Below are 26,848 nucleotides of genomic sequence, written 5' to 3'. Positions count from 1 at the left end.
TTATCATCTGGCTAGCAACATCTTTTATTATGTATTTGATTGTTTTGAACTTTTATGTAATATTTGGAATGTCACAACTTTGTTTTTATATAATTTAAGAACTTTGGTAATTTCTACATAATTAGTATATTAATGGAGAAGATATGAGTTTTAATGTACATGAGAGTAGTACGTTTGTCAAATAATTAACAACAACTTTGTATTTATATAATTCACCTTATTTTCTTCTTAGGTCTACCTAACAACATTCTTTTTTATGGAGGCCACACATCTGAATATGGAGTAATGTCCCACGTGTTTTTGTTGTTAATATGATAGATAATTGATGAGTAAATTTCTTCATAAGTTGACTTCTGAAAACAAAAAGGTATCAAGTCTTCTCCATCCATATTAGAAACTTCATTGTTGTTAGTGAATGACAATATGGTATTCTAATGATGCTCCATTTCCTACAAGTGCATGAATATTCGTCTATATTGACCAATATGCCATCCAGGGGCGTTGTCCTTTTGCACCCACACATATCAACCTCATTCTTCTCTTATAATTTTTAACAAATTTTAAATTTCTACCATTTTCTAATGAATAGGTTTTTATTTTACATCCAAAAAATCTTATTTTTCACCAAAAATATGTCCTCAATTCCCATTTAAAATTAACCATACTTTTCGACATAGAAAAGGTCATGAACTTCCCATAACCCTCTACCTTATTATTTTCTTCATCACTATGTGTTGCACTAATTAATTCTTCAAATTGCCATTCATTACCTAACAAACCTCTCTCATTACCACAACTTATATCGTCATCATCAAAATTGCTATCAGACATATCACTCCATGATGACCCTTCATATTCATGTGAAAGGCTTTCCACTTTAATGTGCAGACTACCAGAATAATATCATTCTCTTAAGTCACACTCAACATTTATGTCAGCTAGCCTCTCCATAGTATCATTATTTACATCAACATTACCATCATCACCTAACGTACTCCAACCGCGAACATCAACTTCTTCCTATACAATTGAGGTAGGTTCATATTCATGTCATCCCTCTCTTGTGTTCAACACCATCTCCTTCGTAGTGAGGGACCTCACCCTATGTTTCAATATCACCTTTAAGACGTTCATCACATTCACCCTTGTCTTCTGACACATCAACATCTACCTCACAATTAACCACCTCTGTTTCAGTCTCACGTTCAACATCACATCACATTCAACTATCCCTTGTGACGCACCAACATCTTGTTCACACTAAGCCACCTTAGCCTGTATTTCAGTTTGACCTTCAACATCAACATGACATTGACCCCTTTCTTATGTCATACCACCATCTTCTTCACATTCACCATCACCTACACGTACACCTTCACCACTCTCATGTAACACAGGTGAAACTTCTTCTTTAGCTATTTCATCACCAACATATTCTAGCATGTGTATCACTTAAGATTCAGACACTATGTGAACCACGAATAAATGAACCTAACCATTTAAGCTATATAAGTTGACCATGTACATGGCTCCGGTGTCATCACACAAAGGCTTCAACCTGTCATCGACCACAAAACCTCCTCCTACACAATACTACAACTCTTTGAATCCAACATACCTCAACATTTTCACTACACTTTACTACAACAAAGTAACTCCAAAGGTTTGGGTCAAAACTTAAGGTATCAATTTACCTTTCATACTTCAGTCTGACATTGTTTAAGAACTTTTCCCCATGATAGATAACTACCTCAAAATCCTCCTCCATCACACCCAACACAATATAAATATTTCTACACCTATAGAATAATAATATACCAACAAAAAACAACACCTATTAAACGCAGAATGCACTGAAAATGACACACCAAAAAGAACTTTAAAAGTGGACCGCAACACAATAAACTTAGAAAGGCATGTCAACATGGTGGGACAAACGCAATATTCATCTTTGGAAAGACAAAAGTCATACGACTATAGAAATCATTGATGAATAAATTGAAACCCAATACAACATTTACTCACCTCTGACGCAATTCACCTCAAACCACCTCGTGATTGACCTGCAACCATCTCGTGATTCCAAGCAACAACGTCCGAAAGATGAAGTTAAACACATAAATCTCTTCACTGAATAATAATTTCCTTCATTTAATCCGCAATTTCACTCTATCAAACCTCAATGTGGATGATAGACCCCTAAAGTGCATAAGTGAACCCTAATTTTACAAAATACAAATTTGCTCAAAACATTCCCAATTGATTTTAATTAAATTTCACTAAATTTTTAATGTTTAAAATGTCAAAATCCATATCATTACCCTACATCAATGTCCTAAATTTGTCACGTCTTTTAATTAAACCATGTCATTGACATTTAACATCGTTCAACCAATTTAATAATAAAGGTTCAATTGCATTAATTTTTCGTAAATAAGAACCCAATTAGAAAACAATTAATAATAAAAGTTCAATTGCATTAATTTTTCGAACCCAATTAAAAAAAATAAGAAACTAATTTAAGACAAGTCTCCATGAATATTTAACCAAATATAATAAGAAACTTCTAAATTGAATTTCAAGTAAATAAATAATTTTATTAGAAATAAAAAATAAGAGCATGATTGTATCCGTAACGAAATTCTTCTGATCTACAATATATAATAAATTAAAATAAATTTTACAAGCAGACTGTTAAGCTTAGCTCTAGCCCTATGTTCCGCACTGTACAGAAGATTCTGCTGCACGCGTTTAGAAGTAGCCACGTCTATTGAGCAGCAGCAACTCAATTCAGGTATTGAACATCACCAACATTAAAATTCTATGGCGTGTCCCTTCTCCAAGGTGTGATTATAAATTTCATGGGAGATAAAAGTTTATCTCTTATGCCGCCTTATGTCAAATACATCTTGTAACATCCCAAAATACAGTAATCACTATAATTCAGAATTAATTACAATTAACAGTAATCATAAACAGTCTTTGCATTAAAACAGAAATAAAAGCCTACTGGCTAATATTTACAGTAGCTGCTCCAAAATAAAACAGCAAATTACAGTGTTCATAAACTAATCAAAATATAAAACAGTTCTGGATAAAACGCGTCTGCAGTACTGTACACAGAACTGTTAAAATACAGTACAGAAATAACTAACAGCTACTATGGATCTAATCTCTACTGCTCCGATTTAACTTCCACTTCTACCAAGTTGGCATCCTCCAAATTTTCTTCTTCCAGCATTGTTTCAAGGGATGCACCACCATCTGCTCACATCCACAACGGATGATCATTGCATTTGACAAGACGGAAGTACATGGACAATAGACAACACAATGGAAAAACGCAAGGGTAAGCTTATAATATTTAATTTATACAATTAACACATACGTTCACATATCAATTCAAGCGTGCAGCACATAAATTATCAATTCGCAATCATAAAATAAATATAAAAGACAGACTGTCCGGACTGTATGAACCATGTAGTTACAAGCGTCCATGCACCCGAGTGGTGTACAAGCCGGGATATACCTAATCAGCTACCACTCGAGGTTAGCCCCTCGCCCATATCTAAGCGATGAACGAAGAACCTCCTGCCATTCCCACGCATGACTACCCCCTTCTACGTGAAGATGAGTATCACGGAATATCAGGACGGACAGCGAGTCCTAACTTATCCAGGTTCATACTTTACCATTCAATATTTCACATTCAACACATCAGAGACGTTCCTCCTTGGAACGCTCTTTAATATCCACTTCCAATAATTTCTTCAAAATATATCATTCGTTCATAATAACCAGTTCTCTTTATTCCCTTTCTCATTCTGTGTTTCATTCCCTTAACATTTTACAACATTCATCCTTTGATCAAATAAAACGAAAGTATTACAGTACTTTTGACCACGCGTTTCTGAATAAAAGAAACGAACCGTGTACTCACTTAATACGTTTCAATACTTAATAATTTGAAAATACTGATCTTTAAAAGAGGTGGATGATACTTAGAAAGATTTTGAGTGTACAGAGTTCAGGTAGAATCCAAAGGATAAAACCAGTAAGAAAATGTTTAGATAAACAACCAATATAATTGAATTTCAGATAAACAGCACTGCCAGTCAAAGAACGAACGTTCAGAATTTCAATTTGGACGAACATCAATTACGTTCGCTCAGAACTCAATAATAAGGACGAGCGTTCAGTTAGAACCCGAACCCTGCTGTGGACGAACGCTAGGTCAATGACCAAGCACGAATCAGCACTAACGCTGGTTATAACCCAAGCGCTTTATAGGACGAGCGTTTCGGTATAGGACCGAACGCCAACTTTGGACGAACGTTCAGTATAAGGACGAACGCTCTCTAGAACTAACGTTCGACATAAGGTCGAACAACAATAAGGACGAACGCTCGACATGAGGCCGAACGTCATTGAGGACGAACGCTCGACTTAAGACCGAACGTCACTTATTTATAAAGTTTTAAATATTGATCTATACTGAGCAGAACGAACGCTCATTCACTCAATTGGGGGACGCTCGTTCTCGAGCAGAATTCATTCCAAATGAATGAATTCCAATCTAAGTCATGTTAACCAAAAACCGAACGGTCTAAGACCGTACAGTGACGAACGACCTTTTAGCAACAGAGAATGATCAGAAAATTTAGATTTTTCACACTTAGCAGAATTTTTCCAGATTTCCATTTTCCAACTTTATACTTCCATTTCAGGTTTAATTCCCTTCAAACATCATCATCATGCAGATTTCAACATTTAAAATCATTCCAACCACACAATAGCCATTCTCCATTCATCCATAATCAACTCAACATGCATTTAAATCAAATTCAACATCAAATATAATTCATACAAGCCGTATCAGTTTATGACAGATTCATCCAAACCAGAATGCATATCAGATATCAGTGATCATTTCTAACAACTCAACTTCATATTTTTCACACATGCAAAACAAACCAGAAATCATATTCCATATCAGTAAACGTTTCTAAATACTCACACATCATGCTTTCCATATATGCATCTCAGATCATAAATCAAACAGTATAAATTAAACATATAAACTTCCCTTACCCGGATTGAAATTCAAACTTGTCCTAGGTGTAGAAATGGCTTTGTCCAACACTTTTTTTCTTATGATCTTGACTCTTCCGAACTAAAATCTAACCAAATTTTACAGAACACTCAGTATACCAGTTTGCATGCAACTAAAAATCCTATTTTCCAGAAACCTAAAGGATGAACTACCGCGAAGAGACTTACCAGGTTGGATTTAATTTCTGTTCGGTCCAAAATGAAGATCAAGGCTGGACGAACTCTCCTATGGTGCTGAAATCGTGATTGGAGAAGAGATATAAGTTTTTACAGTAAAAAGGAAGTTCACTGTTTCAAGAGAGAAGTTGGAGAATATGAAAGGGTGAGTTTCAGAGGTTGAAGATGAGTTCGTGTAAGTGAAAGTGTGTTTTCGAAAAGTCTGATTTTGTTAAACCAACGTTAAAATTTGAGAACTACTCACATGTAGCCACATGCACACCAACTCTGATTTCAGAAACTTCCAACATGACAAGTGGCATGCTTGCATGCAGACTTTAGTGCGTTTTAATGAAATCAGAGAATGATGGGCGTGGTGTTTTGTGCACGTCAGAGGGAATGGGATCAGTCTAGGGAGTGGTTTTAAATGGCTGGGAATGAGGTGGAAAGCATTAAGAGTGATGTGTCAGGATTAAATGGGGCTAATTATTAAGGGTCTCACACATCTCGACACCAGCTATAGCCATTCTAGAACAAGAAATTTTTCAAAATATTTTCAGAACCTGTTTTCTTTCCCTCCTGGTCTTCTCTAGAAGAAATGTTGGATCATTATTCCCATTTCCAGAAAGGATGAATTGCAACCCATGCGTTCATCCGTATTTTGCATTGGAAGTACGAATACTTTGACTGCAACTTATAATTGTTGACTGGAGAATTGTTCAGTTGAAGAAGTACGGAGAATCAAGAACCTTCTCTAAGTCAAACTCACCTCTCTTTGGCAATGAGGGGAAAGCCAATCCTGGATATGTAGACTCGAAGCCCTCGAGCAACTGCCAACAAATCAAAGTTTCATCATGAAAATAGCCTGAGTTTTGTTTGGTATAAAATGAAAAGAAGTTTTGAATTACACGAACAATATATTTTAGAGTGAGTTTTTACTTTCAACTTAGATGTTATCTAGTTTAATATTGGCCAACGATACTTTCATAATAAACATAGCATTCTCTCAATCAACATCTGTAATAGTTTGTAGTGGGATCAGCTGAGCTTTAAGTGCTCCTAGTTCACACGGAGAGTAATTTATACATACAAAGCGAATAAATAAATAGTCAATTCAACAATAATGCAAGAGATAGATAAAAGGCACAAGACTCGCACCAAGAGGGGTTTGGAGAGGGTCGATGCAGGTAGGCTTGCAACCATAAGAACAGTCTATTTCCAAGATTTAAATTCATGACCTTGTCCCTAGGCAGCAAACTTACAGTCGCCCAAGACTTGACATCAATTCCACCATAATATAAATTTAATTTAAATTTTCAGGCAGTAGAAACCTTCCAGTTCTAGCGCTTGTGTCCTCAACCAAATACCATTATAGCATAAGGCCAAATCCACGACCAATCATGTATTTAAATGGCTGTTAATGAACGTGTGCATATGATGTCTGTTGTGAGATCCTTAATAATTAGCTTAAATTAATCCTGGCACCTCACCCTTAATGCTTGCCACCTCATTCCCAGCCATTTAAAACCCACTTCCTAATCTGATCACAATTCTGTCTGACGTGCACGAAGCACCACGCTCATCATTCTCTGAAACATTAAAACGCACTAAACTCTGCATGCACACACGCCACTTGTCACGTTGGAATCTTCTAAATCAGAGTTTGGTGTGCATGTGGCAACCTGTGACACGTTCTTCCAATTGAACGTTGGTTTAACCAAAACCAGACTTTTCGAAAACTCTCTCTCACTTGCACGAACTCATCTTCAACCTCTGAACTCACCCTTTCATCTTCTCCAACTTCTCTCTAAAAACCCTAAACTTCTCTCTGCTGTAATCCTTACGTTTCTTCTCCAATCGCGTTTTCAGCACCGTAGGAACAACCACTGCACTAAGAGCTATCCATTGGACCGAACAGCTTCAAAGACTGACACTGGTGAGTCCCTTTCGTAGTTCGTCCTTAGGTTCTGGAAAAATAGAGTTTTAGTTGCATGCAAACTGGTATTCTAAGAGTTCTGTAATCTGTGGTTAGATTTGGTTCTGGAAGAGTCAAGAATCCTAAGCAAAACGTAGTTGGACGAAGCCATTTTATACATCTAGAACAAGCTTGAATTTCAATCCGGGTAAGGGAAGCTTATGTGTTTAATTTATACTGCATGTTGTGTAATCTGAGTTGTATGAATGAAAAATGTAAGGTTTGAGTTGTATGGATGATCACTGTTATTATGCATGTATGAACTGCATGATGTTTGAGCTGTATGATTGACCACTGTTATGGAATCTGGTTTTCTGATCTTGATTTATCTGTCATGAACGATCACTGTTTGTGTGGATTGTATATATTGTTGGTGGTTTTAAATGCATGATGATTTGATTACGAATGAATGGAGTATGATTATGGTAGAGTTGGAATGATTAAAATGTTGAAATCTGTATGAGAATGATGTTAGTGATGAATTAAATCTGGAATGAAAGTTATAAAGTTATAAATTTGAAATCTGGAAACTTCTGTTAAACTTGAGAAATCTGGAATTTTAATCTCCCCTCTGATAAGTGACGCTCGTCCCTGTACGGTCATAGACCGTTCGGGATTCAGCAAAATAACTTAGATTTGGAATTCCTTCATTTGGAAGGAATTCTGCTCGAGAACGAGCGTCCCCAATTTTGTGAATGAGCGTTCGGTTCAGCTCAGTATAGATAAATACTTGAAACTTTACAAATACGTGACGTTCGGCCTTAAGTCGAGCGTTCGTCCTTAATGTCGTTCGACCTAGTGTCGAACGTTCGTTTTACAGAGCGTTCGTTATTATATTGAACGTTCGTCCAAAGGAGCTCTCAGTCTTAGATTGAGCGTTCGTCCTAGATAGCGCTCGGTTTATACCAAGCGTTCGTTCTGATTTGTGCTCGGTCATTGACCCAGCGTTCGTCCAAAGAGGGTTCGGTTTTATAACTGAACGCTCGTCCTTATTATTGAATTCTGATGCGAACGTAACTGGCGTTCGTCCAAATTGTTATTTAACGTTCGTTCTTGGACTGGCAGAATTGTCTTCTGAATTTAATCATATTTGGTTGTTTATCTAAATATTTTCTTACTGGTTGTATCCTTTGGATTCTACCTGGAGTCTTTATACTTAAAATCTTTCTAAGTATCATCCATATTTTCTAAGATCAGTACCTTCAAATTATTAAGTGTCGAAACGTATTAAGTGGATAAATGGTTCGTTTCTTTTGTTCAGAAACGAGAAGGTAGGAGTACTGTAACATGTTGGTCCCTATTGATTAAATGGTGAACATTCGTGAATTTAAGAGAGTGGAACATAGAATGAAAATGTGAAAATGAGAAATGTTTAATATGGACGAATGATATGTTGAACGAATTATTGGAATTGGATTTTTACGAGCGTTCCAGGGAGGAACGTCTCTTATATGATTGAATATTGAATTGGTAAGGTATGACTGTGGTTAGTTAATGCTGGCTTGGTCCATCCTGATTTTCCGTGATACACCTCTTCAAGTAGAAGGGGGTAGTCATGCGTGGGAATGGCAGGAGGCTCTAGTCCATTGAGTACTCCGGACAGATAGGGTTAACCTCGAGTGGCAGCTGGGGATTGATCAGTTAATACACCACTCGGGTGCAAGGACGCCTGTAACTACATGGTTCATACAGTCCGGACGGTCTGTCTTATTATATGTCTTTCTATGATTATTATTTGATGAATCACATGCTGTATGTGTGTTTAGAATTGTAACTGTATGTGTTGATTGTATAAATTAAATATTATAAGCTTACCCTTGCATTTCCATTGTGTTGTCTCTTGTATATGTACGTCCGTCTTGTCAAATGCAATGATCATCCGTTGTGGATGTGAGCAGATGGTGGAGCATCCCTTGAAGCAATGCTGGAAGAAGAAAATTTGGACGACTCCAATCTGGTTGAAGTTGAAGTAAAGGCCGAGCCTTAGAGTGCTCGTTTGATTTAGGCTGTATGTGTTAGCATAGTTATAACGTTCGGCCACCTATTTTTGTAAGGCCGTTCGCCTTATTCATCTCAGATGTATTTTGGTGCTCGTTAGTTTATGTATTTAAGAGCGTTCACTCTTGGTTTCATTGTATGCGTTTATACGCGTCCTCTGTACTGATGCCGTTAGGCTTTTAATCCTGTTTTAATGCAAAGACTGTTTGTGATTACTGTTAATTGTAATTAATTCTGAATTATAGTGATTACTGTATTTTGGGATGTTACATCTGTCTATTGGCATGTTTCAGAAAAATTAACCACATAGCAAGTTTCTTTTCCTTTGCAGTTTTGCTTTCATTTTACATAATTATATTTTAAATATAGAAAAACATCGTTTCACCCACAATTAAGGTCAACTGAAATTTGTATATGCTTGATAGTGAGAGAAAAAAAACATCGTTTCACCCACAATAAGTTTTATTCCAAGTACTTCAAGAAAATAAGCATACAATTCTTGAGCCAGAGAAAGTACTTACATTTTCAAGTATGGGCATGTTATAAAGCTCCACAAATTTTTCTCTCAGAATTTGATTCATTTTCTCAACGTCGCAAGGGTGGGTCCAAAATGAATCATGAACCCCTGCAACAATAATTTCACAATAATTAAGCACTAAGATATCACTTCTTAACAGACATTTCTTCTACAGACACTGGCCCCAGCCCCTCCAAATTTATCGAAGTTCAGCTTAGAATGTGAATAAATGTAAATATATTTATAGAACCTGAAAACTAAAACGGGTTTTTTATTCATAAAAATGGATTAAGGTAAGATATTGTGTTATTGGTATTTTACAGATTAGATGTCTTGAGCATTTCAATTGCAAGTTGATTCAACCACGGTTTCAAGAACTTTTGTATACTCACTATTCAGAACACATTTAATGAGACTGTTGAGAATCAGAACAGCATATTTTGTTTGCTAAAGCTATGTCTTATTTATTTTAGAGGGAAAAATATATCCTCTCTCTTCATGCATAACTGATGTAATAAGTCTATATAAAGTCATATACGCTGTATGTTCCTACACACGGTATACAGTCTAATGTATATTCACTATTTTAACAAAGACAAATTCAAAGGAATGAGTTACTCGAAACTAGATATGACGAAAAACCAATGAGTACAAATCTCAGTGATGTAAATTTTAATTATGAGAAAAAGGAAAAGTGCATTACAAAGAAAAAGTATATCATATAAAACTCACCCTTAGACTACGCACACATACCCAAAAAGCAGCTTTATGAAAGTTTTACAATACAATAACAACCATAATGTTAACAATGCCCTCAAACTCGAGCACATAAATTATATGCACCATGTTTATAACATGTAAACTGAATTCTAGACTCTCTCAAGAACTTAGTAATTTTTGTAAGTTGGTCTTGGAGTTGATAAATCCAGTTAAAGTTCCTTGAACAACAACTTCTCCCATGATAAAATGACTATAGATCTCTATGTGCTTGGTCCTTATTTGAAACTCAGAATATTTAGCTTCTACAATTGATCAAGCAACACGATTTTGTTTCTTGCTCTTCTAGGAGACAATATTCCCTCCAATGAATATACAATATCTTATGGTGAATCTTCTATCAATAGGACAACCAACCTAATCTACATATTGTGTTTTATGTTAATTGGGGAAACGCAAACTTTTGATATTGGTAAATATTGTTGATATGGCTTTTTAACAATATAACAATATATTCTATTTACCATATTTATGTTTGGTTGTCATATATACTTGTATCATTCTTCGTTATAAATATATTACCATGTGTGTTTTAAACACAAGGGAGATTAATCTTATACCTAATTTTACTATATTCAATAGTTCTCATAACAATCTTTGACCTTGAGTCAGAATGCAAACAACATCACTCCAGTAATCAGTGTGAGGATTCTGGATGAATTGACTAACAACTCCAACTACATAAGAAATATTAGGTCTTATAATATTGAGATAAATGAGTTTTTCCACCAACCTCATATAACCATCTTGATTTGACACCTAGGTCTACCTTCAACTTCCGATTTGGATTCATAGAAATATTAATACGCTTGCAATTTTCCACCCCCATCTCCTTTATGTCAAGAGTATATTTTCTTTGTGAAATAAAAATACCTTGCTCTGATTGAGCCACTTCTATGCCAAGAATATACTTCAAATAACAAAGATCTTTAATTTGAAAATGGTTGAGTAAGTGGTCCTTTAGTTTAGAGATCTTAGTGGTATCAATCCCTATGATAACCATATCATCAAAATAGATAGACTATTAGATAAACACACTTTCCAAAAGAAGTACAACAATAGAAAACTAAATGATCTGTCTCACTTCATTTCAACCCAGAAACCTACACAGTATGACTAAAATTACCAAATCATACTCAAGGTGATTGCTTAAGACCATTGAGAGACTTACACACTATACTGGACTCCTCTTGAGCAACAAATCCAAGAGGTTGGTTCATCTAAATTTCTTCCTCAAAATTACCATGAAGGAAAACATTTTAACAGGGAAGCTAATGAAATGGCCAATGGGCGAATAGTACCCAAAAAAAGCCTAGTTGTGGTGATCTTGGCCACATTAGAAAAAAGTATCACAACAGTTAAATCCATAAATTTGTGTATATCCTTTAGCTTCCAATTGAGTTTTAAAGAGATAAACTTCACCACTTTGCACAACATAGACCCATCTGCAACCAACCTTCCACATGACATTTATTGCATTTCATCAATCATGGTTAATCGCCATCTAGGATGATCAAGTGCTTCATGAACAATTTTAGGAACAATGGTGATACACAATGAAAAAAAAAACAGAATATGATAGAGACACACTATGGTAACTTAAAAAACTATAGGAAATGGATTATGTGTAGATTGAATACCTTCCCGAGTAATAGGCTAATCTAAAGTGGAGTCATTGAACGAGTTGATATAGAAGGATCCATAGCATGAGAGTTTGTTGGAGGAGGATATGGATCATGAGAGTTCAAAAAGAATGGGAGGAACTTTGTGCCTCGTATTGGTATGTGAAGAGAGGTGGTGGAGTTGTCAGATTGGTAATCAGTTGAGTTGGTGTTAACAAAACCAAAAATAATTAGAGGACCACAGGTTGGAACAAGGAGAACATATTGAATGGAAATAGGGGTCTTCTTGGAGGACAAGAAAAGGGTTGTCCTAAGAATTGGTGACATCAATTGACATAGTATCTTTTGGTAGTTGGCGAATATCATTTGTACCCCCTTTTTTAAAACGAAAATATCCCCAAAATTTAATAGCCTTAGCATAAACTTTTTCTAAATCTGGAAAGACATTATGAACAAAACAAGTACAACTAAATATACTCTAGGAGAGAGATGAAATAAGAGATCATTTGGAAAAACAGTGGAGTGAGGAATTTGATATCAAGAGATGAAGTCATTTTATTTATTAAAAAACAAGCACAGAGAGAATTGCATCTCACTAATGATGCACAAGAGATTTGCATTCAACATTAGAAAGCATGTAACTTGAATAGGTGTGTATTCTTCCTCTCTACATGCTGTTTTGTTATAATGTATGAGACAAGTGCACTAATGTATTTCATGGCTCTCTCTCTCCCTCCCCACATGGAAGGCTCTCTCTATTTGTTAGCCATTGTCGCTACTCCCATTTCCTTGTGCAATTTCAGATTTAAGGCTCGCAGTAGAGGGTTGAGTCACGGGTTTTAGCTTTGTTATTTTTATTGCTGTTTCTATGTTGGGCCTCTATTTAAAGTCCAACAACTTCGTTATTACATGTAAGGTATAATATATCATATAACCAAGTAGAGTTATGATAAAAGAATAGCGGTATTAGAAAAATATATATTTTAAAATATATATAATATGATAAACTAATAATAATATTCCAGTAAGAAAATATAAAAAGTTATTTATAGCATCATATAATATCAAATTATTATATCATTTATGAAATCTCTCATGTTTGACAGCATTGATTATAGTGAAGCTGGTTTAAAGAAACTTCTATTGTACTAAGATTGAATTTTCTATCTCACAAAAAGAGAGCAAATAAGCAATTTTCTAAAAAAAAAAACAAATTAATCACTTATTATACATATATCAATTCTATAAGTTTCCCTATTGATGAACTTCACCAGAAAAAAAATGGATCTGGTTAGATGTATTGCAGATGTATTTTGTATATGGGTTAGGGCCATCCCTAGGTAATGCTAGTATGATATATGTATACATGTTCCTCAGCCTAGGCAACACACCAAAGGGGAATTCTATCACATGAATATAGACTATTTCTCTCTACAAATTCCATGAGAAAGGAACTCCTCTAAACGCAAGCGTCAAGAAAACTGCACTTTCTTTTTTTCACAATGGCAAAAGTAATAGATTTCAACTCCATCTGTACTTCGTGGTGCAATTAAAAAACACAAGACAAAACAAACAATTCCAATACCTTTAAAAAGTATAACAAAGTACCAACTACTATTTATTAATATTTTACTCCAAAGGGAAACTTCACATATATTTGTTGTCATCTTTGGTAAAATGAGAATTTCAAACCTGCAAAACATAATCCAGCATCATTGCAGGCTAGAGCAGTCATCATCATGTGTGAACTATCCAATGAATGTACAAAGTTAGGAGGAAATGCACTTCTCTGCTTCTTGACAGATACCTGGAATACAGTCTTAATAACCAAAATAGTTCAGAAAGAAAATAAAATTGGGATATAAAGATGTTTACACTTACAGCAGTCCCCTCCCTCTGCAAAGCCAAAAGCTGAAGAGATGTTCTTATCTGCCGTAAATGGTGAGATTCATTAGTAAAACATATGGAGATCAACCAAAAACTTAAAAATCCATATAATTTGATTGAAATATATAATTATTGGCACCTGACAATAGTTTCATATTTTCTATAATTTAAATTGGATAAATAGTCAGTTGAGTACATTAAGTATTGTCATGTTTCATTTTTTAGTGCAATAAGAAGAAAAAAAAAAGAATAGCCTTAGTACCAAAACTTTGATTCCATTAGTTTTGCTTGAACTCTGTTAATGTTTGAAGTAATTGAGCATGTGTTCGGTCTTTAGTAATTGTCATGTGTGTTTATTGATTGGAATATCAACATTAATATGGAATCAAAACTCTAGATTTAGAATACATGTGAGTAGAGCTGGGATAATTGCCAGGTTAATTATCATTAATTTCTATGACGACATTTGCATCCCCTTCATATATTTGGTTATATTTTTAGTTGATATGAGATCTCCAACAAATACTTTAGCATCTATGGTACCTCTAATCTTTCTAGAAATATGCACATGTTAGAGGTGGTAAGAATTTGGAATGGATCAACAATACAACATTTAAGATAATAAGGCTGAAAAAATGGGAAATATTTGGGTGATTCTAACAAATTGAATGTTACAGCTAATTGTTGTTGTCTTAGATCCTAGATATAAAATGAGATAAATGAAATGGACAAAAATGATCAACTTTTTGATCCAAAAAAGACAAAAGATTGTTAAAGTCAAAATTGGATATTTCTTTGAAGTTGGTGTTTGGTGAATATAAAAGTCATAAAGGGGGAACTCAATGTCACACAACAAGCACATGTAGACAAACCTAGTTACAAGAATGATCCATATGGTTTGAATAAAAACTTTTCACATAAATCCGAGCTTCAAAATTATTTAAAGGAAGAACTTGATATAAGTGCTGATTTGTATATTCTAGATTGGTGGAAAATTAATTCATCCAGATTTCCAATCCTTTCAAACATAGCACGTGATTTATTAGTTGTGTTGTGCCGATTTCTAAGTCTGCATTCAGCACAAAAGGAAGAGTATTTGAGCCATATTGGAATTCTCTATCACATGAAAAGGTGGAGGCATGTATTTGTACACATGATTTGCTAAAAGATTCACCTTTACCATCATTGTTAGACCTATGAATTTGAGGAGCTTCCTTGTGATGACCAAAGAATGTTATTACAATATTTAAGTAACAAAAGTTTTACATATTTTTACAGAATTGGTTTCTAAACAAGACGTTGGCTGGTCAACCACTATTTCTCTTGAAGTATACTGTAGGATTTAAGATTATAGTATTTTATTTATTTTTCTAGTTAAGTTGAACTAATTCAAGATTACATTTTTTCTGCCAATAGCTACGCGACAATCATTTTTCTGGTGAGGTCATTATATATACATGCAAGTTTTAGGATGATTTTGTAAGTTAAAGAAATTACAATTTAGAATTCAGTCAAATATAATCTTAAATTTAGTTAGTTTTTGACATATTAATATATTAGATAAAGTAGTTACTTCATTTTTAGAAAATATGGATTCAGTTGTCTCTTCTTTTTATAACCCATGTCTCATGGTTTCTCTTCATTTCAACACCACCAAAATAAAAAAAAAAAAATATTGATATGCTGAAGGTTCACCTGATAACGTTCACTTTTACAGTATGGTTGTACAACAGGAAGACCAAGAGGAGTGGTCCAGCAAACAGCCTGATTTTCACTAGCAATCACCTGTAGTAGAATTGTTCAAAAATAACCAAACAGAACCGAATTCTTAAAAATTGAATTAAATTGTAAGAATAATTTATCCAAATTGAATAGAACTGAAAAATGGGCCATACAGACTAATAATGTAAAATGAAGAGACAAGTAACAAAACTCTTCCTAAACATAATAACTTTCATATTATAGCTGTCGTCTCCAACAATTTGGGCATTATAAAATCAGCAAAAATTCTATGAAACGAACAACATAAGTTGTTTTTCTATAGAAAACATTTTAGGTTTAGTGCAAGTGCACTGACCTTTTTCTATAACAAATCAGTACTGAAACTGATTTTGGAAGACAGTTCAGTTCTTTTGAAGTTACTAAAAGTTTTGATTCCAAATAATTATTTCTAGACAGCCCTAACCTGTACAAAGCTTCAAAGCCACCCTTTTCAGGAAAAGAGACAGAAAAATTGCAGAAACACATTACATACATGCATAAGCCCACAAGAAAAATGCCAAAAGTATACTGTGGGACTAATAGCATCATTTGGAATCCAACATACAGTGACAAAAGAGCTACCTTTGCACAATCCCCAAGCCAACTCATGATGCCACGTGCAGCCTCAAAAACTTCTCCAAGGGCAGCCAATGTCACCTATTGAAAATAAGTTCGAGAATTTTGATCAAAATTCCTAACATGATTCAAAAAGACAGAGTGTTTAAGTACATAAAGAAAATGTCTATAGAGATTTTTCTTTCTTTCCTTTTTTTGCATAAATGCTGAAATTTTAGCGAAAGCAAACTTCATTTTTCTATTCTATCAAGAATTGACTGTTCCAGGAACAAATGACCTAACAAAAAATTGTTGAACTATAGGAAAGAGAGACATCGAGTTGAAACAGTATGTAACTAAGACAGCACGAATACTTAATTTACAGAGACAAAGGAATCAAATACAACAAATATAAAAGATTTAATATTCCCTAATAATAAAAATATGATGTGGAAATAAATAAAAACATTCTTAATAATAGATATATTATCCAGATATTCATTATAGAACATATACTCCTTATTTCTATAATTATAATACCCCTCCTCAAGTTGGAAGATATATGTTGATGTGTGCAACTTGCTACAAATATAACTGATCTTTTGGTCTTCCTAAAAACCTGGTGAATATGTCAGCCACCTCTGCACTAGAGTTGACCAATCTAATGATGATATCTCCAAACTCAAGTTTTTTCCCTAATCAAATGACAATCCAGCTCACTCCCGTGAAAGACAGGATTAGAAGTAATGTGTGATGTTCTATGTGTTGAAATATGGGTGTAATTATTGCACATTTACTGTACAATAAATATAGATTGGTTATTTAATATATAGAGGTTTTTGTAAGAAATCCCTAAAATTAAGGGATTGCGATTAGGAGTTTATTTGCTAGATATACTCAAAATTTAGAGTCTTTATGTCTAGAGATTTATTTCCTTTATTTTTAGGAGATTTATTTCTTTTATTTGAGGAGATTTATTTCCTTTTATTAGGATTTCATTTTTCCTTTAAATACCAATTTGTTATTTCCTTTTGAGATCAAGAAAAGTAGTTTCATAATTATTGCCTAGTGCCTTCACACATTTTTCCACCATATGGGTGTCACGTATAAGTAGCATTTAGGAACTTTTTTAAAATTCAAGTTCTTTGAGGAATTGTTTTACCATATAAGCTCAAAAGTGACTAATGTCATTGTTTTGTATTTTGTTTCTTACTTTTCCATGATATTAAATTACCTCGAACAGGAACCCAATACCCTAAAGTTTAATCCCCATCGCTTGGTGACCCTGCTAGTCATCGTCAAAGTACCAAACAATTTGACTATTTCTCTTATCTTTGTAAATAAGGTATTTTCCAAGAGCCTTCTTAATATACTTTAGGATTTGTATGACTACACCCTAGTGGTTTTCACAAGACACTGCAAAGACAATGTCAGGATGAGTTATAGTGATGTATTTTAGCTTACCAACCAACCTTCTCTATACCACAATTAGCATGTGATTCTCTTTGGTCAGGTACAAATTTGATAGTCACCTCCTTTGAGTTTCGTTATTTTGTCACTTTTATTAATGAGTATTCATGTCATACTTAGGTTTACTAAAAGAAATATTGGTCCAAACTTTTGAATACCTGTCTTTCCTTAAAGAAATCAAAAACTAGTTAGGCCAAGGAATAAAGATCTTAAGGAGTGATAATCTCAAAGAATCTTAACCAGTTGAAACTGATTGTACCTTATTGCTTGGTGTCAATCTACCTATCTATCATTGGGGTTATGTTACTCATAGTGCTTGCTATCTTATTAATAGAATGTCCTCCTCTTCTTTGTTGGACAATAAGGTTCCATATTCCAAATGTTTTCAAATGAACATCTACTTTCCATTTATCCTTAAGTCTTAACTTGTGCGAATTTTAAACATGGAGTGTCATCAAGTTTGGATAAAGTCTAAGGTCGAGTTACCAAATGTGTGATTTTAGGATATTCTCGTCTTGTAAGGGTTGTGGTGTCATTGCCCTGACAATAAAAAATATTATATGTCTACAAGTGTCACCTTTTTTGAATAAACTTCTTTCTTCTTTCTCCACCCAAGATGATAACTTTGTCCAATAGGTCTTGCCTATGCCTTTAGTTAATCCCTTTGTGTATCCTATTCCAAACAGTTTTCCAACTTTTCCCAATAATTCAAATTCCTCTAGTTAGCACAGCTCACTTAGACCAACGCTCCCTCCTAACACTTACCAACAATGGATTCAAATGTACATGGTGAGTCCTTGTCATCAATGTCCTCACTATCATCATTCCATACTACGAATTCTAATAATGAAGATTCAAATTGACCTAATGTAATTTGCAAAGGTACCCCTAGCTCGACACACAATCTTCATCTTATTTCCAATTTTCCAGGCTATCATTGTTTGTCTTCTTCCTATTTTTCCTTTTCTCTCCTTTGTATCTTATATTACTATTCCTAGAAATGTAATCAAGGCACCTGATAATTTTGGATGGCAACAAGCTGGTAATTGTTGAAATGAAAGCTCTGGAACATAATGATAGATAGGACTAGTTCCTTTTCCTGCTGGACAAAAGGTTTTTGGTTGTCTCTAGGTTTATACCGCAAAAGTTGGGCCAAATCATAAAGTTGAGCACCTTAAAGCTAAATTAGTAACCAAATCATATACTTTGATCTATGACCTTGATTATGGTGATACTTTTTCTCCCGTATCCAAAATGATTATTATGCATCTCTTTTTTGCCATGATAGTTATATGTCATTTTCCTATTCATCAATTAGCAACAAAAAATGATTTCCTTCATGGTAATCTAGAAGAGAAGATTCACTTGTAGCAACCTTATGATGTTTACGGGGAGTTTGACTATGTTTGTAAGTTGCAATATTCTATGATCTCAAGCAATTCTCCTCATGATTGGTTTAAAAAATTTAGTCATGTTCAAACCATTGGGCTTAAATACAATGAGGTAGATCATTTAGGCCTTGTTCACTTGAAGGGATTTGGGGGAGAGTAATTGAAGGGATTTGAGAGGATCTGAAAATAAATATTTTTGTTGTTTATTTGAGTGAATTTAGAGGTAAATGAGAGTGGATTTGCAAGTAAATTTTTTTAATCTGTCACGTCAATAAAATCCTACACTAATTCTCACAAATTTTACTTCCAAATATACTCTAATTTATCTCCAAATTCACTCAAATAAACAACAAAAAAATTTATCTCCAAATCCTCTCAAATCCCTTCAATTACTCTCCTCCAAATCCCTTCAAGTGAACAAGGCCTTAGTTTTTTATTGTCATGAAAATGTGTTTACTTTGTCTGTGTTGATGACATTGTCACGACACAGAATGATGCTTCTAGAATCTTAAACAAACACCTATGCAATCACCTTGGATGTCTTAAATACTTTATAGGAATTGAAGTGGCTCAATAAAAAGAAGGTATTGTAGTTTCTCAAAAGGAAATATATTTTAGATACCTTGAAAGAAACAGGCATGACTGACTCTGGAACAATATATAGCCCTATGGATCTAAATAAAAAATTAATGGCAGATCAACGTGAACCTCACTTTGATCTAGAGAGATATAGAAGAGAATCTGTTACTTTGATCAACGTGAACCTCAATACATAGCCCTACCATTACTATACCTGATCTATCTTTTTGCAATTGATGTTAATCAGTTTATGCAAGCAATCAACAAGTGTTCACATCTTTTGTATGAACAAATTAAGCAATTGTAGTGAAAAAGGATTTGTAGGTACACCCACTTAACCATAACCCAAATTCAGAAGTCCAAGTGGAATAGTTAGACAAGTCGACCTTTTGAATACCAACAATATAGTGTGAAAATACAAGAGAATCTGTTATGGAGGTCTTATTTATGTTCATACGATATTAAATCTTCCTTTATTTATTTACTCTTCTTTCTCAATATACATAAAACATTCATATTGTCTCAGACACATGGCTTTATCTCAATTTCTCTCTTTCATATAGTTTAACATTAATGATCATAGATTAATAATAGCCCATCAAGGAAGCTATTGCAATCTCAAAAAGCTAAAATCCTAGAATATAATATTGTTGATACCCACCTTAGCTGCATAGCAAGCTGCAGCATATAAAAGTCTATCATCATCAATCAGACCTTTCTCCGCTAATCTTCTCTTAATTTGCTCCCGCGCCCCAATAAAAGTAACACCATAAACAGAAGTCATTACCGTCTGCTTGACCAGTTTCCTATCAATCTGAATATTTCCAAAAGTTTAGAATAGGAACAGATAAAAAAGACATAATCAATATCATTTAGCAATCAGCACAACCTTGAAAATTTAAATAAAGACTGACCTGATCAATCAACACCTTTGCTAACAAAGCATTTGGAAAGGTATCTGGGTCTTTGTTGCTGTCTCGTCTCATTATATCATAAACCCTACTCATATTGTAATTAAGTGACTAAAATATTAATTTTCCAAAGCAATTATGACAAGAATTAATTGGACATACATGGGATGATGGACCACAAAAGTTCTGAGTTTGGATAATTTACTCAAAAGCATAGTCGGTCATGAAGTAAGATCACACAAAAATGTAACCACTCCATGAAAAGAAATAAATGTAAACATTTTTATAAGGTGAGGGAGTACGGAAGTAACAAGAAATGCCCAGAGCTGAATATACTGTAATAAGTTTAATATACCTAACAGCAATCTCTGTGTATACATCAGCAGGTTTCTCCTTAGCTACTAAGTTAACCGCTGCAGCCTCCGGCTGAGAAAGTACATTTATTCCAGTAAATGGAGTGGTAAATCAGAGATTAGAAAATAAAATCAAATAATTTATCACTTAACAATTCTAGTAATGGAAGGAAGCATATAAAAAAAAAATAAAGTAACCAAATATCTATGTGGGAAAGATTAATGAACTCTGCACTGACTACGATTATGGTAGCCATTTTAGAATGTGACAAACACCTTAATTGTCATACAAATGTAATTATCAATCATTGCAATTGTGAAAAAAATGTATATGCAGTAAAAAATAATTATGGAATTACTTTTCTTGATCTCAAGAAGAAACAATACATAGGTCTTTAAAGGAAAAACGAAATTCTATTAAAAGGAAATAAAACTCCTAAAATAAAAGAAATAAATTTCCACAAGTAAAGGAAATAAATTCCTGACATAAAAGCTCTAAATCTGGAGCAAACCTACCAAACAAATTCCTAATCCCAATCTCTTAATTTTAGGGATTTCTTACAAACAAATATATATTTATTATCTAATTGATATATATTTATTGTACAGTAAATGCAGTATTTATACCCATATTTCAACACCCTCTCTCAAGCTGAGGAATAAATGTCCTCAATTCCCAACTTGGTTGAGATTATGGAAGTCTGAGGTATTGAGTCCTTTTGTCAGCACATCAGCCACCAATTGCCTGGACGAAGTGTATGACACGCATACTAAACCTTCTTCTAATATTTCCTTGATGAAGTGTCTATCTATTATTATATGTATTGTTCTGTCATGTTCAACGTATTTATGTGCATTGTCTATTGCTGATTTATCATCACAGCAGAGCTTCATGGGTCCCTCCAAATTAATCTTCAAGCCATCTAAGATAATTTTTATGCATAATAACTCACATAGCTCTTGTGGACCTAAATTCTGATTCAGCAGATGATATTGACACCACATTCTGTTTTTTGCTTCTCCATGTCACTATGTTCTCACCTAGGAAAGTAACAATATTCAGTTGTTGATGTTTTATCAACAAGAGAACCTGCATAACTTGCATTAGTGTAGGATCCAAGAGTTAGTCCTCCATTTCTTTTCAACAGTATTTCCCTTTTCAGGGGCTTCCCTTCAAGTACTGTAGAATTCTACAAGCAGCTTGAAGATGAGATTCCTTCGTTCATGCATAAACTGATGATACTCACTAAATAAGCAATTTCTGGCTGTGTGTGAACCAAATATATTAATATTCCAATCAGCCTCTAATACATCTTTTTGTCTCCAGCTGATTCTTCTTCAGCCTTACATAACTTGTGATTGGGATCCATTGGAGTTGACACTAGTCTGCACCAAATTTTCTCAATTTCTACCAGCAAAAAGGTTATATATTTTTGCTGAGATTTGAAAATTCCCTGGTTAGTGTTTGCTACCTCAATACCTAAAAACTACTTTAGTCTTCCCAGCTCATTTAGTTCAATTTACTGGACTAGTCTCTGTTTCAAGTCTTCCTTCTCTTTTTCATCATTTCCAGACACTATAATGTCATCAAGATAAACTAGAAGTATTGTTACCCCCACTTTCTGTGAATGTTTAGTAAATAAAGTGTATACATTCTGATTTAAATGTTTAGTAAACAAAGTGTATACATTCTGATTTAAATGTTTAGTAAACAAAGTGTATACATTCTGATTTAAATGTTTGTAGTTTCAGGTTCAGAACTTGGATTGGATTTATGGACTTGTCAAATGTTTGGTATGCTCTTCCTTTTTGTGTAGACATTGTTGAATCTTGGGGCTGCTCTGACCATTCCAGTATTTTTTATGGGAATCCTTTTATGTGGATTGGATTCATGGACTTGCCACATGTTTGGTATGCTCTTCCTTTTTGTGAAGACATTCTTGAATCTTAGAAAATTATGGGTACAAACTCTTGGGGCTGCTCTGAGCATTCGATTCCAGTATTTTTTGGGAAAATTATGGGTACAATCTCTTGGAGTGCTCTGCCCTAGAATTAATTTGCTCAGTTGTAAGTTCATTTTTGTAGGCTTCTGTTAGGTTTCTAGATAGAGGAAACCAGGAAAACCACTGCAAACACCTAAACTCACTAAATAGATCTCGTATTATTGATTCTATGCAACAAGTACAGCCTGAATGCATCCAAGGGACAATGTTCCCTTCTCACAGGATGGCAATGATCCAAAAAAACATCCCTGCAAACAAAGACCCCCAACTATATATAGAAAGTCTCACTCAACCTAACCAGCCAACAACTACTTTCTTTATACGTTTCCTCCTAACATACACATTACATATCCTATCAGCTTCAGTTAGAGCATGTGACAGAACAAAGGGTTCAAGGTGGTCATCACAATTTCCTGAAAGGACTTCTTGGGAGCCAGAATTGCAGAAAAAGATTAAGTTTCAATGAAAGTGACATAAATGGAGATATACAATTTTTAAGAAAGTTTATAACATTTGTAACCTTTTTGAGTTGGTGAATAACCAAGAAAGGCACAACTAACTGCCAGAGTATCAAGTTTGTCTCCATTGTGGTTGTGGGTATGTACAAAAGTTGACCCAAATATTCTAGGAAAGAGGCCATTTGAGATCTGGAAGTGAAGGAGATAATAGTTTAGGGTTTCAAGTGGACTTTTGTTCTCTAGGCTATGTGAGAGAAAGCCTATTTATCATATACACAGCAGTGAAGACAGCTTCTCTCCAACAACTTTTTCAAATTTTCCCTTGAAAGAGAAGTGCTTGGGTGGTGTTAAGCAAATGCCTATTTTTCCTCTCTGTCACTCCATTCTGTTGAGGAGTATAGACATTAAGAGTCATGAATAATCCCTTTGGAATGAAAATAAGTATACACATTTTCGTTCAAATAATTCCTAGCCTTGTGGAACCTAAATCCTTTTATGTGGAGCTCGAAATAATTTTGAATCATTGAATGAAAAATGGGAATAATAGTGCTCATGTTAGATTTTGTTCAAGCAAATAGTGCCAAGTAACTCTAGCACAATCATCAAAAAAGGTTACAAACACAAACCAACAGCCCCAGGGATATTACATGTAGTATATGGTCTCCATATATCACTATGGATTAATTGGAAAGATTGTGGACTTCTGTTATTGTTGATGGGGAAAGACACACAGGTGTGTTTGTTAGGTTTCTTGATAAAAGAAACCTATTTATCAGCACTCACACACAGAAAGGAATATCACACTCCAAAACACTGAAAATACTCTGATTATTAGATTGTAGTCAACAAAACAACCTGTACAATGTCTCCAGGGACAATGTTCCCTCCTACACAGGATAGCAATAATCATGTTCTCTATTCTTCTAAACCAGAATCCTCATTCCCAGACAAGGCTACCTCTCACTATATAGACTTTCACTGAAAGTCTCTCCCCCCTCCAAACCTCCTGACAACTACCTATTTTTTAACAACCTTCCTCCTTACATATACATTCATAATCCTATCAATTTAGCCAATTCACAAGCCTCACAATGCAACTTTGAGGTGCCTAGATTTTAAAATTGAGGCGAAAACATAATTTTAAAAAACAGAAAATGATGGATTTCCTAAGCAACAATGATACAAACAAAGAGTGGCCTCATTTGATATATTGAGATGAGACATGGGTCGGTCAACTTTGGATTCTTGGAATGGTTCTAGGTAGTAGAGCCCATTTCTTTGCTGACCAAGTCCAATCCTCCTCCCTGAGTCCTGCTCTTGGAAAACACACAAAGATCGGGAAAACATTTCAAAGCAATTGAGGTCATATGTTAATTTTTTGATGGAGAAAAGACTTGTCAAGAGTTTTGGAACATGGAGAACATCTTTAAGAATAGGTTTGGAGGGTAAAAGGATATCTCCAAATCCTGCAACTGTAGAAGAGTCATTGGCAACAATAATTTTCCTATTGCTTGGACATGGGGCATAAGAATGAAAGAGTTGAGATGAGTACGTCATATGATCCATGGCTACTGAATCCACAATAGCACCATACGAGACACTCATACAAGAAATGTTACCGCAGAGATCATGAGACCATGAATCAGAGAGTTTCTCATTTAACCTATACAAAGTTCTAATGCCTTGAAGTTCACCAGTCTTTTGTAAAAAATTGGAATCTTCTTTTGTTGATTTAGGATCAAACATCGTGGAGATGCAAATTAGCAACTGCCAGTCTAATGGGTGATTTTACAAAAATAAAACAGCAATAAAGGCTGTTACGATGAAATTGCAGCAACTGTAAGAAAAACCTAGAGCTTTGATACCATTATACATATATATACACACACACAAAAACATACATATGTATATACATACATGCATACAAACATACTATATACATACAGTAAATGTGCAGTATATACACCCATATTTCAACAATTATCAAATCAATATTTTGATTGGGTATGTTTGGTAAAAAGTTGTTTTAAGATCAATTTTGTTCTGATACAACATAAATAAGATTTTAAATAAGAAATTGAGCATGAATGAAGCTAAAAGAGGGAAAAAAAATGTTGAAAAATAATCTGAGTGTAAATGTTGAAGAAAGCTATATAAAAACATTAAACAACAGAAAAATCATAAACAAATGAAATAACAGATTATATAAAGAGTGATTGCAAAACAAAAAAAGTCAGACAAGTAAACCTACCTCATTTCTTCCCAGTGCTGCATAGTGTTGTAAGCCATTACAGGAACCGTCCTAAAAATTCATTAGAGCAGCATTACTAGAAATATTTTTATTCATACAGAAAAAATTATAAACTGAAAAGTAATCTCATACCATAGAGTTTTGCAACAACAAAAACCCACAGTGCGTTCACTTAAAGTGTTTGGTTACCAAATTTATATTTTCTTTTTTTCGTGTTTTTTGGTTTTCTCTGTGATTGCATGCTACCTTTCAGATAGTAAAACTTTATTGAAAATCTAATTTTGTCTTGAGGGTCTACACTTAGACTTGATTTGATTAATATGCAAAGAACACCAAAAAGGCACAGTTTCCTTTTTACATTGTTTAAAAGCTTGTAATGAAGAATTTACCTGATGAATTGGAAGATGTGAGATAAAAGAATTTGGTGAAGAGCTTTTTAATGCCTCTGATAGATTAATACAAGCAGTAAGGCACTGAAAAGGATCCTCAGCAGTTAACCACCACCGATTTCCATTAACAGGGTTATCAGCAGAATCAATTATATCATTAATATGATTCTCTATAAATGCTAACCGCCCGTCATAAGATAGCTTCTCAATACCACCAGCATACAAATTTGCTAGATGTATCTTCAACCACCTTAGTCCACACTTTCCCAGTGGCTTCCCTTCTGCAAATTCAAGTAGTCCTCGACACAGATCAGAACCTAAATGATTCAAGTGAGGATGCATAGGATATGCTCTGCCACGGAAGTCAAGATTGTGTGGATAATAAAAGCCTTCCTCGTCCTTCATTTTTCTTGCCACCTGTTTTATAAATTATTTGGTTTTAATTATCACTGGTGTAGTGAATCATGGGATAGATTAAATGTATCACATGAAAGTTATTCTATAATGAAAGGAAGATCTTACAGAAAGCTTAAGTTCAGTGTCACATCTTAGAGAATGCCTTTCCATATTAATTTTTTTTGCCTTCCTTAGACCACATTTCCACTCCTGAATTAGCTTTAAATCCTCTACAGGTGGCTTATCTGGTAAAGGAACCTACAAGTCAAACAAGAATATATGCA

At 34.3% G+C, this 26,848-nt stretch overlaps 1 protein-coding gene across 8 annotated transcripts; it reads right to left on the bottom strand.

The window, feature by feature from the left end:
• Window positions 1-2,571: 2,571 nt before the first annotated feature.
• Window positions 2,572-26,848, bottom strand: LOC148195315 (DNA-directed RNA polymerase 3, chloroplastic-like). Of its 8 annotated transcripts, none has more exons than XM_088094976.1 (14): window positions 26,691-26,848; window positions 26,169-26,585; window positions 25,780-25,830; window positions 21,070-21,140; window positions 20,718-20,802; window positions 20,465-20,617; window positions 16,391-16,465; window positions 15,743-15,832; window positions 14,042-14,089; window positions 13,853-13,967; window positions 9,766-9,869; window positions 5,284-5,349; window positions 5,095-5,183; window positions 2,967-3,264 (listed from the first exon to the last, which is right to left on the bottom strand). In XM_088094976.1, exons 1-13 carry the CDS (start codon window positions 26,733-26,735, stop codon window positions 5,118-5,120), a joined length of 1,386 nt encoding a protein of 461 aa, XP_087951102.1. In that variant the 5' UTR covers window positions 26,736-26,848; the 3' UTR covers window positions 2,967-3,264; window positions 5,095-5,117. The 8 variants fall into 8 exon arrangements, 5 of the variants coding, with proteins under 5 accessions (XP_087951104.1, XP_087951102.1, XP_087951101.1 ...); XR_015780997.1 differs by lacking the exon at window positions 2,967-3,264 and adding an exon at window positions 6,041-6,101 and having other exon boundaries at window positions 5,100-5,183; XR_015780995.1 differs by lacking the exon at window positions 2,967-3,264 and adding an exon at window positions 5,835-6,101 and having other exon boundaries at window positions 5,111-5,183.

Source organism: Vigna umbellata, chromosome 7 (assembly GCF_029865625.1).
Source record: "Vigna umbellata cultivar VRB3 chromosome 7, Vumbellata_1.0, whole genome shotgun sequence".
In the NCBI taxonomy this organism is placed as follows: Eukaryota; Viridiplantae; Streptophyta; class Magnoliopsida; order Fabales; family Fabaceae; genus Vigna; species Vigna umbellata.
Note: the sequence above shows the minus strand (reverse complement) of the source record. Positions and strands in the feature narration are given on the sequence as shown.

Excerpts from the sequence above, each read along its gene's own strand:
- LOC148195315 (XM_088094975.1), bottom strand. The coding sequence starts at position 26,735 with ATGGAAAGGCATTCTCTAAGATGTGACACTGAACTTAAGCTTTCT. Across the intron at positions 13,968-14,041 it reads TGCAGAGGGAGGGGACTGCT|GTATCTGTCAAGAAGCAGAG; the intron begins GTAAGTGTAAAC and ends ACTGTATTCCAG. Across the intron at positions 3,265-6,040 it reads CCCCTCATTGCCAAAGAGAG|ATGGTGGTGCATCCCTTGAA; the intron begins GTGAGTTTGACT and ends GGATGTGAGCAG.